We start from the raw sequence: 18,301 nt of genomic DNA, 5'->3' as shown, positions 1-18,301 counted from the left end.
GGGGGGGGGGGGACGGTTACCTGAGCAGGTTTGGCGCCCACACCAGGGCCAGGTTCCTGGCATGCATGTTGGTCTTGCTGCTGAAGGAGGCAATGTGGGCCAGGTGTCGGATCAGGTATTCCAAGGTCCTGGAACGGGTCATTTAAAAAATTTTTTTAACAAAGTGAGAAACTTCAGTGCCTGTGTAAAGCATGACTTCTGGGCTAGTTACTAGGTTTGGATTTAAGAGATTCCAAGTATTTCTATCTCCTGAATTTTGGAGGAATATCAGGAAGGTAACAAGATCGATGGAAATACTCTTTTTCACCCTAGGCATGCTGACCCAGGGTGAAGAAGTGGAATGGCTTTGTCAGAAGTCCGCTGGGACCCTTGGAGAGGCGGAGACAGCCCTGGGAGTCACAGCACCCGGAGCCCAAGAGGGATCAGTGGCTCCGCGGGCTTCCTTTCATCCAGGTCACCATTGCTGCCACACCACCTTGAAACCCGCTCTTGTCTCTGCTCTTTCTGTAATTCTTCTGGCTACAGGTACCTTGGTCCTTGTTAGAGAGCTGATCTCATGGATGAATAACATCTGTTACTATAGGAAGTTCTTCCTTCTCCCACATCAAAATCTGCTCCCTTGTAAAGAGGTTTAGAGAATATCGGGAAAGGTGGCCAGATAAGGGGCTAAACTGTGAGAACAAAATGGAAGGGTGGGCTGATGTGAGGGGTGGTACAGATGAGCAAATAAAGAGATGAGTCAGCCAAAAGCTCAAAAGGTACAGCCAAACCCTATTTAAAAATCACCCTAGTTTCCATAGATTTTTTTGTGCTCTGTGCTATGAATCTGGGTAAGAACCTAGGCTTTTACAGCCAGTGAGGCTGGCTTGTGTGGCCAAAACAACTTCCTGTGAGATACTGAGGGGTGCCCCACAAGTAAAAAGGACACAGGCTGTCCCTTCCTGCCAATGCCCCGGTCAGGCACCAACTCCCTCTGAGAAAAGTTGACCTGCTCACCCACCTCAAAATGCCACAGGAAAGTCACTGTCCACTGAACTTGTTCCCTTTTATGATGCCCGCCAGCATCTTTGGTCTTACACCAGCTTGAGAGGCTGTGGGCTTCTTTTACCAAGGATTCCTACCTGTAATGGGACGGGGGAAGCTCCTGGATAACATTTTGGATCCGGGCAAGTTGGCCTTCTTCAGGGCAATGAGACACGGCCTCCTGTGAAGAAGAACATGAAGTAGCCCAGTGAGTGTTTGAGAGTGTGGCCTCTTTAGGTTTCTGGTCCTCCAGCCTCCCAACCAGGCCTAGAGATCGTCTTTCCAAGAAGCCTGCTTTTCTAGTGAAAACAAACAACTAAAATCTGACGGTTCGTGATGCAAAGTGTCTAACAGTGAGTGCACACAGTGACATGTAGACTGTTTGGGCCTCTATGTGTCCTCAGAAGGCTGTTAGGTATCTGGTAAAGATGTAGAATGTTGTGTATAGGGTGGCAGAGAGTGTGACAGAGATCCACGCTGGGAGAGAGAAAGAGAGACAGAGAGACATGGAGATGACAGGTGAGATTGGATGGTCTTGCCTGGACTTGCTCTCTGGTTGTTTGCTCTGTGACTATTTTGTTCTCCTGAGACAGGGAAACTGAAGGGACCCCATGAAAAAAGCTGGGTTTTTTTTCTTTTTGCTTTGTTCCTATTCCTGGTTCTGTTCTTGCTAGGACCTACACCCCTGCCTTACACATACCTTATAGAACAGATAATGCTTGTTCTCTTTGCAAAGGTCAAGGAGTTAATGATCTCTTTGGAGTCTTCCAGCATAAAGATGACATCTAAGGAGTGACCGACCAGGTGAGGTCATCATGACCGCTTTCCAAGACCCCTGACTCATCAAGGCCCCTGGCTCCAGGGCATAAGTCACTTATGTAGAACACCTAAAGACCTATAGTGTGTCCTGGATCACTGAGAAGACAGATGTACTAGACAACCATCCTCAATAAAAACCTAGGCCCCAAGCTGAGACTCCTTCTCCTTTCCTTTCTGAGTTTCTGTGACACTCTCTCCATATCTACACTCGCTATGCCTTTGATAAACTCTACTCTCACTCCCTTTAGTCTTGAGTTTGATTTCCATCCTGTGAGAAGCTGAGGAGCCTCTCAGCTAGTCCTGTGGGAACCAACACCGCCCCCTCCCCCACCCAGGTCCTTGGACCAGCCAGCCTGCATCACTCCTCTTGGCCCAGCACCCTCAAGGACAGACAAGGGCATCAGTAAAGGCAGCGTGATCACAGGCTTATCCAGAGCTCCTGCACAATGTAGGCATCCCTGGGCAGATACCCCTGTGCCCTGTCCTGAGAAACTGCTTTGCCTCTGCCCAGACTCAAGGGCCCGCCCCTTCGAGCGCAGAGGCTGAGTACTCGAGAACTGCTAGCATGGGAGCCATAGCTAAGGGCAAGGGCAAAGGTCAGTGTAATCACATCCTTCTTTTTTTATTTTACTGAGGTACACTTTACATACATTAAAAATGTACAAATCTTAAGCGAGAGCTCCATGAATTCATTCATATGCACATACCATGTACCCCCACTTAGGTCAAGATACACTTTAAAGGAGGCTCCTGAGCTCATGTCAATCCTTATGACCCTGAATTCACAGGCATATGTGACTTACATAGTCTTGTGTTTTCTCCAAGTGCTAGAAACTCGCTAAAAAGTAAAATCAGGAAATATTCTTTAATTTGATAAGTATGGGCCCCTGTAATACAACCAAAAATAACTTCCTAAGTGTGGTGTGGTTTTCTTATATCCTTTAGGCTCTGGGTGTCATTTTTTGCTTGTGAAAAAAGGTTGAAGTTCAAATGCTCAGTAGTGAGAATTTTTAGACAGCGAAAAGTAGAAAGGAATTAACTTTACTGGGCACTTTCTGTTATGCCAGGCCCTATCTGAGGTCACACTTGCTGGTCTGTTTACCTGCTGGGTCTGTTCTGCTCTAAATTAGAGAAGAAGTCCTAACCGGGGCCACCTGGACCTCCCAACTCCCTTACTCGTCTCCAGTTTTGCCCACGGAATTCACCACCGTTACTTATACAGTAGAATGTACTTACTTACTAGGTTTATTGCTTATTGTCAGTCTCTCAAGCTAGATGTAAACTCTTCAAGTGAAGGGACATGATGCGGCCCTGTGCCTGGAGCAGGGCTGGGACCCAGGAGGCTCCCTCTGTCTGTGTTGAATGACTCTACTCCACCTAAGTGGGGCATCATGCCAGGGCTTTGCTGACCAAGTATTACTCCTCCCCACCTTTTCTCTGCCCTCCCCTCTTAATTTAATCAAAATAAAACATACACAGAAACCAACTGTCTTAAAAGGCAATAAAAATTCTCTCCATGGGAAAACTTGTGATTTTGTTTCCTGAGCACTGGTGGGAGAAATGAGGGTCGGGGAGGGTCACAGTCACAGGTGTCCCAATCTTCTGGTGGGTGTGCAAGCCTGAGAGGAGAGCCAGCATCAGCATGATCTCTGCTGTAAAACTCAATTTTTGAGATATGGAGGAGGTGGAGGGTGGGAACAAAAATGAGGCCTGGAGTAAGCACCTTGACACCTCTGCTCTCTTCCTGAGAAGTCATTTAGAAAACACATTTGTGGAGAAGATTCGGACTCCCATGGCAGAGAGAACCTCATAAGAGGAGCCAAGGGAGAGAAGCTCCTGAGGAAGGAGGGGCCGTGGAATGTGGTTTGGACCCTCCCACATCCTATCCTGCCAAGGGGGAGGGGTGGGAGGTCTCTCTTCCTCCCAGCAACCTGGTAAAGTGCCCCCCTTTTCTAAAAATGTGTCTGGGGAATAAAGGTGCAGGTCAATTTAACAACCCTCATGGAAAGTTTCTTTGATATTTTAGGAAGCTGTTAGTCATCTTTGTTCTGAGAGGTTGGGCGGGCCCACCCCTGATGCCTGTGGGTCCCATTTGAGATTCTTGTTTATTTCATTGTTCACAGCCTTTCCCCATTCCATTCAGAAGCCCTCTAGATCCTGTAGTTTCTCCTGGAGGGCTCCGGTCCTTGAAAACTGGTTTTTAGCATTCTTTATGTTTCCCCATTAGGTTGGCAGAACCTACCATTGGGGAATTGGGGGAGGGGAGTTAAAATTCTGCCTATCCCAGTTTTTTTGGCTGAAAGAGAATTTCACTCAACTTTTGCCAAGCTAATCTGGCTAGCAGTTAAATCTTAAAAGACCTAGGATGAATCTGTGACTATATGCTCTCTTCCAATCAGTATTAAGAAGACTGCTTCCCTGCCCTTTGTGGACTCTGTCCAAGACTAGACTCTCTCCCTTCTGGTAGGCCTCTTGTTCCTGTTTCATCTGTTTAGCTGAACACTACGGGCATCTAACAGCTCCTGTCCTGCTACCCCGCAGCCCTGTCACCATGGTGGGCAAACAACCTGCACCTACCCTTTCCAACTGTAACCCAGCTGCAATTCAGTATCATCCTTGATTTCTGGTAATTATATAAAAATTATTAAAAATCCATTTTTATTATCTAAAAATATTTTAGGCTATTAGACTAAGCAGTAATTTATGCACATGGTTTTATTTTTAAAAACATTTTAATGTATATTTTTGAGGGAAAGAGAGAGGGGTGTGTGTGTGTGTGTGTGTGTGTATGTGAGAGAGAGAGAGAGAGAGAGACAGACAGACAGAGACAGAGACAGAGAGAAAGAGCAGGGGAGGAGCAGAGAGAGAGAGGGAGACACAGAATCCTAAGCAGGCTCCAGGCTCTGAGCTGTCAGCACGGAGCCTGACGCAGAGCTCAAATTCATGAGCCATGAGATCATGACCTGAGCAGAAAGTAAGATGCTTACCCCACTAGGTCACCCAGCTGCTCCGATAAACATGACTTTAAAAATGAAAGCATTCAAAAGGCTATGCAGAAGAAAGTCTGCCAACCAGAGACCGTCAGAGGCTGTCTCCAAGGCAACCACTGTGTGTCCTTCCAGGCCGTTGTTCTATCTTTCCATCTTTGTCACACAGGTGGACCGAGCATGATTATGAAAGAGAACTTCAACTACCTCCGACTGATCTCAGACTTTCCATTGACTTTCTTCTTTCCAGCTTATCTCTTAACTTAGGAAAAAGACCCTGTGGGCAAACCTCCCGTGATGGGGACAAAACTACCCCTCAAGCAATAAGGACCGCCCTGAGCCAGCAAGACTGGTATGAGTGACCCAAGGACAAGGATGGGTTTGACCTTTCCTACCTACGTGCTGGTACCCATCCACCTTTGCCCCACATTTCCCTTATATAAACCTTGAAGGTATTCTCAGCACTTGGGAGACAGTCTTTGAGCCGCTAGTCTGCTGTCTTTCCAGTTTCCCCCTCGAATCTCTGGAAGGAGCACAGCCCTGCTCACACCCTGACGTCAGCTCAGCAAAACTGATTTCAGACTTCTGGGCTCTAGAACTGGGAGAGAACAAATTTCTGTTGTTGAAGCCACTAAGTTTGTGGTAATTTACTACAGCCGCCAAAGGAAACAAATACACGTACTCAAAATTAAAATATGAACTACGAGGAAATTATCATCACTTGCTCTCCTATCCTTCAGACTTAATTGCTGTTAAGTTACTCACATGTGAAACATAAAAGTTGCGATCTGTCCGGGGTTCCTAGCACCGAATAGGAACATTGGCATTATTTCCTATTCATTGCATATACTGTTTTTTTTTTTCATTTAACTTTATATTGTAGCCAAGAAATATGCTAAAGAAATGCAACTTTAAAAAAAAAGAAATGAGATTTTCATGGCTACCCAGGATTAAAAATAATAGATTTATTATCATTTATTTAACTCATCCCTTATTGTTACATACTCCCCAAGTTTTGGTATTATAATACTGCAATGAAATATTTATAAGTCAATCATTTGTGTACACATCTGATGATTATCTTAGAATGTAGTTCTAGAAATAGAGTTACTATATTAACAATATGAGCATTTTAAGATTCTTGATAGTAATTTCAAATGACTTTCTCAGATGTCCAGCCAACTCACACTTCCAATAGAAAACCATTCAAGAGCCACAGTCACCACAGGACGGCCAGCATGAAACACTAATGTGAAAAAACTGTTTCTTTAATATGCAAACATTTTTCTAATACATTTATAATGTATTTTAATTTTAAAAAATTTCCTAGGGGCACCAGAGTGGCTCAGTTGGTTGAGCATCCAACTTTGGCTCAGGTCATGATCTCACGCTTTGTGGGTTCAAGCCCCACGCTGGGCTCGCTGCTGTCAGCGCTGAGCCTACTTCCTCTCCCCTTCTCTCTGGACCTTCCCCACTCTCTCTTTCTCAGAAATAAATAAACTTAAATAAATAAATGCAATTTTTTTACATTTCAAAACTGTCTACCTATCTGACTTTTTAAAAAATGTTGATTTATTTTTGAGAAAGAGAAAGTGTGAGCGAGGGAGGGGCAGAGAAAGAGGGGGACAGAGAATCTGAAGCAGGCTCTCCACTGACAGCAGAGAGCCCAATGCAGGGGCTTGAACTCATGGACCAGGAAATCATGACCTGAGCCAAAGTGTGGGTCACTTAACTGACTGAGCCACCCAGGTGCCCCTATCAGATCTTTTTTTTTTTTTTTAATTGAAGCATAGTTACTACATACAATGTTACAGCAGTTTTGGGTTCATTTATAATTTTTAAAAATTATATTTCTTCTATGCATTGTTTGTTGGGGTTCTTTGCTCATTTGTTTAGTGGGTGCCTTTTTTGTTATGTGGTTATTTGTTATATGGGTTTTTCCTCTTTATTAATAGGTGAGATTCTGTATAATTAAAGAAAATCTCCTGTCATCGTTTTTCTAAAAGTTTTTAATGTTTATTTTTGAGAGAGACAGAGAGAGTCAGTGCAAGCAGGGGAGGGGGAGAGAGAAGGAGACACAGAACCCAAAGCAGGGTCCAGACTCTGAGCTGTCAGCACAGAGCCTGACCCATAACTGTGAGATCATGACCTGAGCCAAAGTCAGATGTTTAACCGACTGAGCCATCCAGGTGCCCCAATCTCATGTCATCTTTATTGTAGATGTTTTTATAGTTGGCCATTTCCCTTTTAACTGTGTTAATGTGTTTTTTATATAGGAAAAACTTTATATGTAGTTTAGTTTGTTACATTTGTCTCTGCTGATTTTTCCCTTTGCTTTTGTTGTTAGAAAGACTTTCTTCCCCGTAAATTCTGCTAAATGTAAGAATGTAATTTGACTTTCCTCCTTTCCTAATAGTTTAGTCAATTTTCCTAATACCACTGATTAAATTGTTCCTTTGTTAGTCTGGGACACTTTCTTCACCACATATTAAGTTATTGAATGCCTGGGCCTATTGGGGAGCTGTTAACTCTATTTTAAAATAATGTAGGGGGCGCCTGAGTGGCTCAGTCAATTATACGTCTGACTTTAGCTCAGGTCATGATCTCATAGTTCATGAATTCGAGCTCCATGTTGGGCTCTGTCCTAACAGCTCAGAGTCGGAGCCTGCTTAGGATTCTGTGTCTCCTTCTCTCTCTGCCTCTTCCCTGTTCACACTGTTTCTGTCTCTCTTTCTCAAAAATAAATAAATATTAAAAACAATTTTTTAAAAATAGTGTGGTACTTTTGAAACAGAATATTAAACCTCTCCTCCTATTTACTAGCTGTACAAACCCAGTCAAGTGAGTCTCTAAGGCTCAACTGTAGCTCACTCATTTGTAAGAGACTATAACACCTACTTCATAGAGTTATTATGAAGATTAAATGAAATAACATTTTAATAAGCTTATCAAGTTTATCATATAGTAAGCACTCAATAAACCCATTATTATAATTTCATTAATATTTTTCTAGTCCTATTATCCCATTGACCTAGTATTCTATTTCAACTGTGCAAGTGGGTTTAAATAAATCACTGTAAGAATGTCAAAATGTTAACAGAGCTATTTCTATGTTCTTGAAAAACATTTGCTTATATCGTCATAATTTGTTACTGTGATCAAAGAAATTAGTCAAGTGATAAATTTAGTTAACTTCACTAATGTCCTACCTATGTAGAAGTCAGTTGCCCAGCCAAACAATTTTATTTTATTTTTTAGTGTCAATACCATGTTAGATTTCCTGGAAATATGATGACAAGTTGACAATAATGTCGCCTTGGTATTATTCTGTTGCTGTGGTAGAACAGAATGATTATCAATGTGAGGGAAGAAAAGTGAGAAGAGACAAATATGGATTTTGTTCTAAGCCTAAAAGCAAGATTTATAAAGGAACCATATATCTAAAGTTTCCAGATAAGAATTCTTATCTACCCCACAACTGTCATAAAATGAAATTTAGTTAAAATAAATTAGATTCATTCTGTTCTTTAGCATGGTGATATCCTATTCTATCATATCCTACGATGCACTCTTATACTGATAAGAGAATTAAAACCATGTAGAAAATGGACAATAAAGTCTTATGCACAAGTTAGAACAAAAATTAAATATATTTTTAGTTGATTCAGATTGCAAACAATTTAACCAATTAAAAATATCCAGTGTTGGTTGGTGAGGCTGCAGGGAAAAGACCATTCTTATCTCTCTGGGGAACAATTTGGTAATACATAACAAAATTTTTAAAAAATTTATGTTTTTTAATTTATTTTGAGAGACAGAGAGAGACAGCATGAGCAGGGGAGGGTCAGAGAGAGAGGGAGACACAGAATCTGAAGCAGGCTCCAGGCTCTGAGCTAGCTGTCAGCAGAACCCCATGCAGGGCTCGAACCTACAAACCGTGAGATCATGACCTGAGCCGAAGCCGGACGCTTAACTGACTGAGCCACCAGGTGCCCCATAACAATATTTCAAATAAGAGCTTTTTACTCAGTAAATCTAATTCTATAATTTTCCCCCCTAAAGATATAAACAGATAAATGAATAAAGATATATGTACAAAAATGTTTATTACCATGTTGTTTTGTAAAAGCAAAGTGTTGAAAAACAAAGTCTCAATGTCTATAGTAGGAAACTGGCTTTAGAAATTCATTGAGCAGGGGCCTGGGTGGCTCAGCCGGTTGAGCAGATGCAGCAGACTTCAGCTCAGGTTATGATCTCGCCCTCTGTGAGTTCGGGCCCCACAGTGGGCTCTGTGCTGACCATCTCGGAGCCTGGAGCCTGCTTCGGATTCTGGGTGTGTCTCTCTCTCTGCTCCTCCCCGACTCGCCCTCTGTCTCTCTGTCTCTCAAAAATGAATAAATGTTAAAAAAATTAAAAAAAAAAAAGAAATTCATTGTGCATATAAGAGGATATTCTGTAAAAATAGTGTCACTCTGTCAGTACAGAAAGGTGGTCACATTGTTAACATTGCCAAGCAGCAATATATAGTATTGAGATGGGGAAGTGGGGAGAGTGAAAGGGAGAGACAGATTGAGAGAGCTTGAGAAAGAGAGAGGGAGGGAGAGGGAGCAATCTGTAATGATGTCTCCTAAAACGTTAGCTGCAGATATGCCTAGGGGGTGAGATTTCCAGGGATTTATACTTTCTCATTTTTGCAATAAAATTCTATTTTCATTTGGGAAAACAAAAATACTATGCAAAGAGTAAAAGAGTGAAAAAAACCCTCACATGTTAACCGGAGTTGTTTTTGGTCTTTAAGAGAAGAGACGAAGAATTCCTTTCTACTTTCCTTTTTTTTTTTTTTTTTTGGTTTGTTTATTTTTGAGACAGAGAGATACAGAGCACAAACTGGGGAGGGACAGAGAGAGAGAGAGAGAGAGACAGAGAGACACACAGAATCTGAAACAGGCTCCAGGCTCTGTGCTGCCAGCATAGAACCTGATGCAGGGCTCAAAGCCACGGACCGCGAGATCATGACCTGAGCCGAAGTTGGACACTTAGCCAACTGAGCCACCCAGGCACCCCGACTTTCCTCCACTTTTCAAACTGTCTTTTAGCAAATATGATTACTTTTATTTTTATTTTTGTTAAGCTTTTTTTTTTTTTTAAAGCTATAGAACACAAGCCGGGAAGAAACAAAGAAACAGAGAGGAAGAGAGAGAGAATCCCAAGCAGGCTCTGCACTGTCAGCACAGAGTCCAATGCAGAGCTCGAACTCACTAACCATGAGATCATGACCTGAGCCAAAATCAAGAGACAGACGCTTAACCAACTGGGCTACCCAGGTGCCCCCTGAATATGATTATTTTTAAATGAGGAAATAATCACATATGGTGATGGTATGATAATCTGGGAGACTTACACGAGACCCACAACTTTTCCTCCTGGTTCCCAGGAAAGACTCTTCTGTGATTTTGATGGTCAGAGACTGCCTTTGTTTTTGACTTAGCCACTCAGAGTGACTTTGGCTTTAGTTCCCAAGGTCTGCTTAGCTCTCTCAGGGTCCACAAACCACTGACACTTCACATCAGCTGGTATATGTTGGCTTCCCCAGAAGTCAACCTCTGAGCCCAAGTTTTTTGTGTTTTGGCCTCATTTTTTTTTGTTAAAAAATTAATGTCCTTTAGTAGATGAGATTTTGAAAGTTAAAGTCTAAAGAGGCAGGGAAATCTATAATCTCATTATTGAAATAAATGACTATTAATCCTTTGAACATATTTTTCTTTAATCACATTTTAATATACAATTATGTATCTGTTCTTTTCCAGGTATCATTATGTTTCTCTGTATCACTGAAAACTCTTAAATACATTTTAATGATCCAAGTTCAACGTTTAAAATGCATCCACTTATTCCTATATAATTTTGAACAGAAGAATATATATGCTCAAAAGAAGATAATTGCAGGAGCCATTAGAAAGATTGCTTCCTATGTTAGAGCCTGGATCTGGTCCTTGCCAATAATTGCAACTCCCCCATAATTTTAATTTCAAGCATTACCTCTGACCACCTCATACTAACAGTCTGTTGACTTCACTGGGATGAATAATCCATCAATATTTTTTCACTGTTACACATTGCCTTAAGTCCTCACTTGCCTTCTTCTTCTTTTTTTAAATGTTTATGTATTTTTGTGTGAGAGAGAGACAGAGGACAAGCAGGGGAGGAGCAGAGAGAGAGGGAAACACAACATCTGAAGCAGGCTGCAGGCTCTGAGCTGTCAGCACAGAGCCTGATGAGGGGCTCAAACTCACGAACAGCGAGATTATGACCTGAGCTGAAGTCAGATGCTTAACGGACTGAGCCACCCAGGCACCCCCTCACTTGCCTTCTTATCCAGACAAAATTCCATGGTCAACTATTTCAGTCACGCTCTTGCATACACCCTCATCTTCCTCATCCCCTTTATTAGCTGAATACACCCTCAATCTTGGCTAAATCCATCTCTCTACCTACTCTGCACCTCCATCCCTGCAGCCAAATGTTCAAGTCCAATTTTTAATGCTATCTCTGCAGACATCCTATAAGCATTTATTCTTTCTACTTTTCCTGTGGGCGCCCCTGTCTGGTAATCACAGGGCTGCTCTTCAGGTGTTCTGCCCGTCCACCCTTCACCAACCCAACCCACAGGCCCAACCTGTACTTCCTCTTGGCTGTATTTCCCACATTATTTTCTTTTTCTGGCTTTCTGATCTCTCTCTTGACTTGGATTGTTCTCTCTCCCTTCTCTACCTGCCCACCTCATTCCCAAACCCCCAAAAGAAATATAGAAGTAGTCGCCTAATAAAAATTAACTAGCAGTGAGTGTACATCTTGAGTATCAGGTTCTTGGCCTGCTGTGTGACCTTGGGCCAGTCATTTTACATCTTTCATTTTTAGTTGTTCTCTATACTATGAGGTACATTTAGTTAAATAAACATACAGGTGATTTTAATCCAGCTTTTAAAACAAACAAACATGAGTCTGAAAATCTAAGAAAGGAAAAAGTTAGCCACCCCCCTCCCTTACTTTCTTCCCTAGACCATCCTATTTCCATTACCTGGCTAAGATAATGCCAGCCATCTGGTGAGTATTATTATTGTTATTTTAGTGCGGAAACTTTCCTTGGCCCATCCATATGAGCCAGCCAGTAACCATCATGGAAATCCAAGCACTCACCGTGAATTTCTCATAGAGCTCATACGTCAGGAGGGGGTTGGGCAGCTCCCTGAAGTACAGCTTGCACAGGGAGCCCACACAGTGGATGTCCTGGAGGTACACTTCCCTTGTCAGATCTGGACATTGATCTGAGCCAAACTCTTGCCTGAAACAACACAGACAGAGACATAACAATCTCAGGAACATGTGTTCCACGTCAGCAGCTGCTAGACTGCTTAGGGGTAAAAAGACCGTACACTGCTGATCTGACTATATTTTGACCTTGATTCAAAATGACCTTCTATTCCTGGTATAAAGAAGCTATGAAAAGACTCACGATGTCAGGTCGGGATCTTCCCGGTAAAAGCTGCTGTCATTAGGAAAGCACAGTGCCCGTTTACAAAGGGATTTCTCAGCACACTGTGTCTGCAGTTTCAGTTATGAACAGTGGGGAAATAGGAAAACAATCTGCCAAAAAGGCCTGTTGAGATTTCAGTTCTTCCAAAATATTGTTCCAAATGAACTTCTCTTTCTTAGAGGAGAGACCAAAACCAGGGTGAGTCAGATTGTTATCATTCATCTCCACATACCCACGTCAACAAACTTGTTTTATCTGGAGACTCAAACCCAAGGTTTGAGAACTTTAAGCAACTATCTCCTTGCTATTAAATGGAACTTTCTAAGCTTCTTGATAGTGAATCCCACAGGACTGATGAGCTTCTAAATATCTTCTTATGAGCAATGTATAGTGAGGTGTTTGGGAACATCATCAGATTCTAGGCATTGTCTCTAATTATAAAACATTTCCCTACCAAGGTTATGTGAATACACTGCCTCAAATAATATACACTTACAAGTTAAAAATCTGTTTAAGAAATGACACTTTTCAGCTTTAACATAGAGGAGGAGTCAGGTTTCTTGAGAGTATTCGTTTGGCCAGCCACGTAGTGGCAAAGTCAACAGGACTCTCTCGGGACCAGCATTTCAAAACAGCTCACTGCCCATTTTCCTGTCACCTGGTTCTGGACCTTCAACAAAGGGTGGGGGAAATCCCTAATGCTGCCTGAACCTGAAAGGAGCTGAATGGGGCCCTGCAAAGAAAACCATGCAATGGTCTTACAAATTCACAAGTGTGTGTGTGTTTCTTTAAGAGAGCAGAACAAGAATAATTTGGAGCTTATTCATTTATGTAGCCAAAACTTCCCTGTTGAGGCTAATAGGGTTGGCTCTTAAATGAAAAGAATTGGTCATCACTCAAATGTTCTCCTACAGTTCTAACTACTGCATAATTGGTATATTTCAGAGCTAAGAGTGAAACATTAAAAAGCATTTATTGAAACTCTAAAATTCACACCAGTAAATTAGTGAAATTATATAAACACATAGGTCTGTTAAAATCTATGGTTACAATAAGCTGGTTAATTTTTCACAGCCATTGCTTCTCCAGGAGTAAAAAAGGTGTTTTATTCCTTTGGTATAATTTCATTATAATTGTGATTTGAGAGGGAGGGGCAAAAACCAAGTCAAAGGAAGAAGACAAAAATGAATGAACTTTACAATCTATTAAACTTAACAGACTATTCTGGTAACATGAATATTTTTATTGTTTCAAAAGTCTACATTTATTTATAACTAAACATATAATAAATATATGAAAATAGCCCCTGTTTATGTACCATATATCTATTCCCTTTATTTTATATATACAATACATATAAAACATACACATATCTGTGTTTTGTGTGAAGGTTATTGTACTCTTAATTAAATGTGATAGAAATTTTTTTTTAATTCTAGGATAAATTATAGAATTGTTTAAGATAAATCTATAGATTTGGAAATAACCCATCTATCCATAATTTTTAAAATATCAGCCGTGGTGTGCCTGGGTGGCTCAGTCAGTTGAGCATCTGACTCTTGATTTCCGCTCAGATCATGATCCTAGGGTCGTGGGATCAAGCTCAAGATCCTCTCTCCCTCTCTATCATTCTCTCTCTGTCTCCCTCTCTCTGCCCCTCCTTCTGCCCTATTCCTCCACTTGTGCTCTCTCTCTGTAAAATTTAAAATTAAATTAAGTATCAGTCTCAATGAGAGAAATGCACAACCATGAAGATTTTTTATTTCCTGACCAAGTGAAATATCAAATGTTGAATGTGTGCAACAGAAAAACTCCTATCATCTCCAAGTTCCGAACACTATGTAATTGGGATCCAACTGAGCTCTGGGTAGACAAGTGAATGATAATAAATCATGTTTTCCTAACTTGTAATTTAAATCATTTGAGTTAAACCAAATCCACCTAAGAAGGATAAACCTGGTGCAAGACAAAGAAACAGATTAAAAGCCTTTAGGAGCTTTTGTTGGAAAGAATGACATCAGACCAGAGGATTTCCTGATTAGATTAAGAACAGTTAGGCATCTGAAAACATCACACTTGATCTTCTGCCTTGCGATCCTTCCCTCAACTGCTTCAGGTTTTTAATACTCCCAACCCCGGCAGACAGAGGTATGGACAGAGGAAGGCTCATGAGAGAATTCTTTTGGGGGCTCTTCTTTTAGCTTACCTTAGCCTTTGGATATTTGAGGTGACTCCCGAAAGCCGATAAATCCCATCCACAATGCCGTGAGTCTCTATAAATTCTGCACAGCTCTTCAACACATATGGAACTATGTAAAGGAAAACAATAAAGTATTAGATATAAGTCCAACTGTTCTTTAAAGATATCCTTTCAAAAATCCAGGTAACTTCAAAGAGAAACAAGTATGGAATGCATATGAATTACAAGTGGAAACAATTACTTTTAAATGGTAGATGATATTCTTTTGTATTTAAAAAAATCATGAGGTTTTGTTAAAGTTTAGGAAAGTCATGTGTTTGAAGATTGGTTGGGATTTTTAAAAAGAATTTGAAAAATATGCAAACACTTAGATTTTGAAACCAGCAGTGACCTTGGAAATCCCACAACTCAATCTCCTCATTTCACTGGTTCTCCAAGTGTGGTCTCCTGACTGGCAGCATCAGCATCTCCCGGGAACTTGTTGGGCGTGCAAATCCCCAGGCCCGACTCCAGGTCCACTGAATTAGAAATCCTGGAGGTGAAGCCCAGCAATCTGTGTTTTAAAAGCTTCCCATTTGAATGCTAGCGCAATACAATTGCCTATACCACACATGAAGAAACCAAGATGCAGACACATTTATTTATCTCATTCAAGACTATTTGTTACTTATGAAAAGTAATTAACAGGTGGGAAAATCCTTATGATATAAGTAGGTAAAAGAAAAACAAGGCATGGGGCGCCTGGGTGGTTCAGTGGGTTAAGCGTCTGGCTTTGGCTCAGGTCATGATCTCATGGTTCGTGGGTTCGAGCCCCGCTTCGGGCTCTGTGCTGACAGCTAGCTCAGAGCCTGGAGCCTGCTTCAGATTCTGTATCTCCGTCTCTCTCTGACCCTCCCCTGCTCGTGCTCTCTCTCTGTCTCTCAAAAATAAATAAAAAGCATTAAAAAATTAAAAAAAAAAGAAAAACAAGGCACAAAATTGAATATATGTTGTGAATTTAGCTACATTAAAACAATGCAAAGGAAAAAAGACTAAAGATGTCTATCAGAATGTTAAAAGTAATTAAAAGGCTAAAGTGTTAACATATTTTTAAATGTTTATTTATTTTTGAGAGAGAGAGAGAGAGAGAGAGAGAATCCCAAGCAGGCTCAACGCTCTCAACACAGAGCCCAATGTGGAGCTTGAATTCATGAACCATGAGATCATGACCCAAACCAAAATCAAGAGTCAGACACTTAACCAACTGAGCCACCTGGGCACCCCTGAAGTATTTTTTTTTAAGGTGAGAACCTCCCTCCACCAACACCACTGAATGGATTAAACCAGTCAGTGATTGAATGGACCACATTGTTGGGGCCCAATAGGCCAAAAAACCTCCCCCATAGCGACCTTTGATGGCACTGCCTCCGGGGCACAGGAGAATCTATATAAGTGACCTAAGTGACCGTTGATGGCTAGGGGCGCAAGAGAACTATTTGGGAAGTTGCGGAAGTTGAAAGACTGTGAAACAACATTTGGCCTCCTGGGCTGCACATGTGGCTTCTGTTTATCCTGTCTATGATTTTCTCATTGCTTTGTAAAAAAGGCACATACCTTTAAGTTTTAAGTCAACTTGGGTCAGTTAGTGACACCAGCTTTCCCTTACATTATTTCTGTTCCCAGCTCATTGCCTGCTGTTGGGGGCAAACACAATCCTCTGTCTAAAATTAACTTCTTGGATAATAAGCGTCTTGCCTAGACATAACTGCTAAAGGGCCTTGAAGAAAAGTCTTTGAGAGACAGACTCCCTCATTCCTGTTTTTTACTTCTGTTCTCACGGCTGTTCTCTCTTCTGTGATAAAAAATGATCCTTCCCAGAACATGTTTTTACTCTTTCAAGGACCATAAACTATGTGATCATTAAAGAAAAAAAAAAAGAATGTAATCACCTATGGTATATAAGACACTGCCTTTCTTAGTAAAGTGTGGCTTTACCACCATTCATGTTGCCTGTCTTCTTTCTTATAGATATCGCACCGACACCAACCCCCTATTCAGGGACCTTTCGACTGGGGTGCGTGGGCTGGTCCCCCGCACCACATAAAAGGGAACACCATGGCCTTTGAATTCCCGCCCTCCAGAAGTTCAGTGCCCAGGTAGAAAAGTCTGACTATGCTGACATCTCCTCAAGGGTGACTCTGATTGGCCCAGCCAGCTCAGTGACACAATGGCAGCTGCAGGCCTTCTGGATGGCATGGAGAGAGCACTCCACTCGCCACTCTGGTCCTTGGACAGATCCACCTGAGGTCCCTCCATGAGCGTGCTGTGGATGGTAGTTGGGTATGGGGCACCAAAGCCTTGGGCACTGAAGTCTTCAGTCATGAAGGTGGTGACTTGATGAACTAGTGTTTGGGTTAGCACTGTGCTCCCTTCCCCAAAATATACCCAATCCATTAATGCCTTAGATTAGAGTAACACTCTGTTAAATCTTAACACACATGATCTTGCCTGCAGACAAATCCAAGTTGGGCTGGACTTTGCATAAGTAGACACCAGGTGTTCAGATTCCACGTTCTTCCTAGAGTCCATACTACAATATTTTTAGAACAATTCCCCCACCATTTCTTTCAACTACCAACTATAATTTTGAATGTTCAGTAAAATTCATCATACTTAAACTATTTCGCCCACCTCTCAAAGGCCATGCATTCCCCAGAACCGTTTCCTTCCAGGACTCATCCATGTTTTGCCCTGCTCTTTCATAATTGGAACTGGAAAAAAACTTCTTAGTTATCCCAGGTAAGAAGAGGGCAGGGAATGGAATCAGGGTTGGATATACTGAGACCAGAAACCAGCAAGGTGGAACCACTCACTATTAGTGAAAACAAGGTGGGAGCAGAGTGTGGTGGGGAAGGGGCTGTAAGAATACGGAGGGGTCCAGGGCCTCTGCCCGACTTTACCCAGAAGAGCTATACTTTCATCTGTTTTATGAAAAGTTTTCTTGGTGAGCTTTTTGTCTCCCACCCCCACGTCGCTAAATAATAAATAAGCAAGCAAACAGAGTTCTAATGTTTTAAAAACTGTTTTGCCTTTTTGTTTTAATCCCTATTGTGCACAATAATGGCCAATTCATTCCCTGTTGTTTTGGGACCTGCTGCATTTGGTCTATGGTTAAGAACACAGGCTTGGATGTCAAACTGCCTTTGTAAACATGGGCAAAATACATATGTAATAATTCTGTTTCTCAGTTTCCACATCTATAAAATGAGGGTAACAAGGATATTAACCTCATAGTTAGGACTGAAGTAATGCCTGTAAACATTTAGCACAGATCCTGACATATAATAAACATTCTACCATGACAATTATTATTCCTATTGAAGCTTATCTGTGATATAAATTTGTAATCTGTGAGATGCAATCTTGGTGAAAATAATTTGCCTCCTTCCATCCAATGGGTGATTGGGGTGCCAGTCGACACTCATCTCTACTATTTAGACTGGCTTCTGTGTCCTTCTTGTATTAAATATTTCTATTTGACGGTAATTTTGCTTGTCTAAAGTCTCTTTTCTATGCATTGGGTGTGTCTTTATATCACAAAGGCCGCAGGATCCAACACTGCACAGATTTTGAGCGAGAGTCCCGGGGCTCTTGTTGTTTGGCCTTGGTGTGCTCCGCAGCGTGTCTCTGTCCCGACGTATATGGCTCTTGTGCCGTGTGGGGCACAAGAGGACTTAAGAGCTCTGAGCATTCCCAAGA

The 18,301-nt window shown here is 41.7% G+C and overlaps 1 protein-coding gene across 1 annotated transcript in view; it reads right to left on the bottom strand.

Moving 5' to 3' along the window:
• Nucleotides 1-18,301, bottom strand: part of ARHGAP31 (Rho GTPase activating protein 31) — a 112,044-nt gene that overhangs the window by 31,255 nt on the left and 62,488 nt on the right. The window contains exons 2-5 of the mRNA XM_029939362.1: nucleotides 14,570-14,672; nucleotides 12,027-12,171; nucleotides 1,122-1,204; nucleotides 21-128 (exon numbers count right to left, since the gene is read on the bottom strand). Coding sequence (XP_029795222.1) covers nucleotides 21-128; nucleotides 1,122-1,204; nucleotides 12,027-12,171; nucleotides 14,570-14,672 — 439 coding nt within the window. The remainder of the gene's footprint in view (nucleotides 1-20; nucleotides 129-1,121; nucleotides 1,205-12,026; nucleotides 12,172-14,569; nucleotides 14,673-18,301) is intronic.

The sequence above is a fragment of the Suricata suricatta genome, chromosome 5, assembly GCF_006229205.1.
Source record: "Suricata suricatta isolate VVHF042 chromosome 5, meerkat_22Aug2017_6uvM2_HiC, whole genome shotgun sequence".
Lineage (NCBI taxonomy): Eukaryota > Metazoa > Chordata > Mammalia > Carnivora > Herpestidae > Suricata > Suricata suricatta.
The sequence above is the reverse complement of the archived record's forward strand: the minus strand, read 5'-3'. Positions and strand labels throughout refer to the sequence as shown.